The sequence below is a fragment of the Salminus brasiliensis genome, chromosome 21 (genome assembly GCF_030463535.1).
Source record: "Salminus brasiliensis chromosome 21, fSalBra1.hap2, whole genome shotgun sequence".
Classification (NCBI taxonomy): Eukaryota; Metazoa; Chordata; class Actinopteri; order Characiformes; family Bryconidae; genus Salminus; species Salminus brasiliensis.
In genome coordinates this window covers 1,221,900-1,223,106 of record NC_132898.1, presented here as the reverse complement: position 1 = coordinate 1,223,106, position 1,207 = coordinate 1,221,900, and the positions used below count along the sequence as shown (strand labels likewise).

At 50.8% G+C, this 1,207-nt stretch overlaps 1 protein-coding gene across 1 annotated transcript; it reads left to right on the top strand.

Moving 5' to 3' along the window:
• Positions 1–355: 355 nt before the first annotated feature.
• Positions 356–1,207, top strand: LOC140543388 (fibronectin type III domain-containing protein 11-like). The gene has a single exon (XM_072666512.1). The coding sequence runs from the start codon at positions 356–358 to the stop codon at positions 1,205–1,207; it is 852 nt and encodes a 283-aa protein (XP_072522613.1).

Sequence of the window (1,207 nt, the reverse complement as noted above, 5' to 3'; positions counted from 1 at the left end):
GCTTTTTAGAAAAATGTTTTTTTTTTAGAAACCGTTTCTTATTAATTTTATTTAAAAGCAATGCTAATCACCTCAGCCGAGTCTGTGGCTGTAGGCAGTTAAATGAAGGCATATTTCCAAGCATCCAGCGCACTCAGCGTTACAGAACCTGGTTCTTTGCTATTGGATGTGCGGTAATGAGGTCCAAATCACATTACAGCTCTCATTAGCCTCAATTATTCCATTTGAATGTATTCAAGCTGAAGGTCTGGCTTATGAACGTTTGACTAGAGAGAACTTCATCCAGCATAGACTGACTGAGCTGTTTGTACTACAGGATTCCCGTGAAGACCTCACCTGAAGTACTGGGGGCCAAATGGATGAAGGCAATGGTGATACCCCCTCCCAGCCAGACATGCCGCCGGCTCCCGACGACACCGAACAGTACATAATGTATCTGCTCACCATGCAAGTGACTCCTGCTCTGCTCCGGGCCTACGCCCACAAGCTGGAGTTTCTCAGAAGGTGCTCCTTCTACATTGAGATCATGCACAATTATCCTGAGCACGACCACAACTACACCCTAAACTCCACAGTCCTGCACCTCATCGACCCGTGGAGGCTCCAGCGGATGAAGAAGATGGGCAACGCCCAAGTAAAGGTTCAGCTGGCCCTCCTGGAAGAGCTCTACTCCATGCTCAGCAGGGGCCGCGCAGAGCTAGAGGCCCTCGTCGGCCGAATTCGGCTTGGGTCGCTCGTGCTGGAAGAAGAAGACGCCATTCAGGGGAAAATAGCCAGTCTTCTGAAGGTGGCTGTGGAGTTTGAAGAAGCGATGGTGCCTGGTAGTGTCCATCTCAAGCACAAGCTCATCTCAGAGGCCAGAAGCAGTGAAGTCCCACAGCTTTGTCTGGCCCTGAGCATCAAAAAGCCAGTGGTGTTCGACAAAGCCCTGTGTGCTGCCTCCTCGAACTCCGTCGTTCTGCACTGGGGTATCGAGGAGCAGGAGCAGCACGAGACAGGCGAGCAGTTCAAGATCCACTACAAGCTCCTACATCCAACCACCGAACCTCTAAGAACCCAGATGGCCACGCTGACATGCGTGAGCTACTGCATCAAGGTCAACAATCTGATTCCGGACAGGTTATACGAATTTACAGTCAAGAGACTGGACTCCTGCTTCTTGGTCTACGGCCCCTGGATTGACGCTGTCTGGCTCAAAACCATCTGA

Coding starts and splice junctions, on each gene's coding strand:
- LOC140543388 (XM_072666512.1), top strand. CDS start 356: ATGGATGAAGGCAATGGTGATACCCCCTCCCAGCCAGACATGCCGCCG.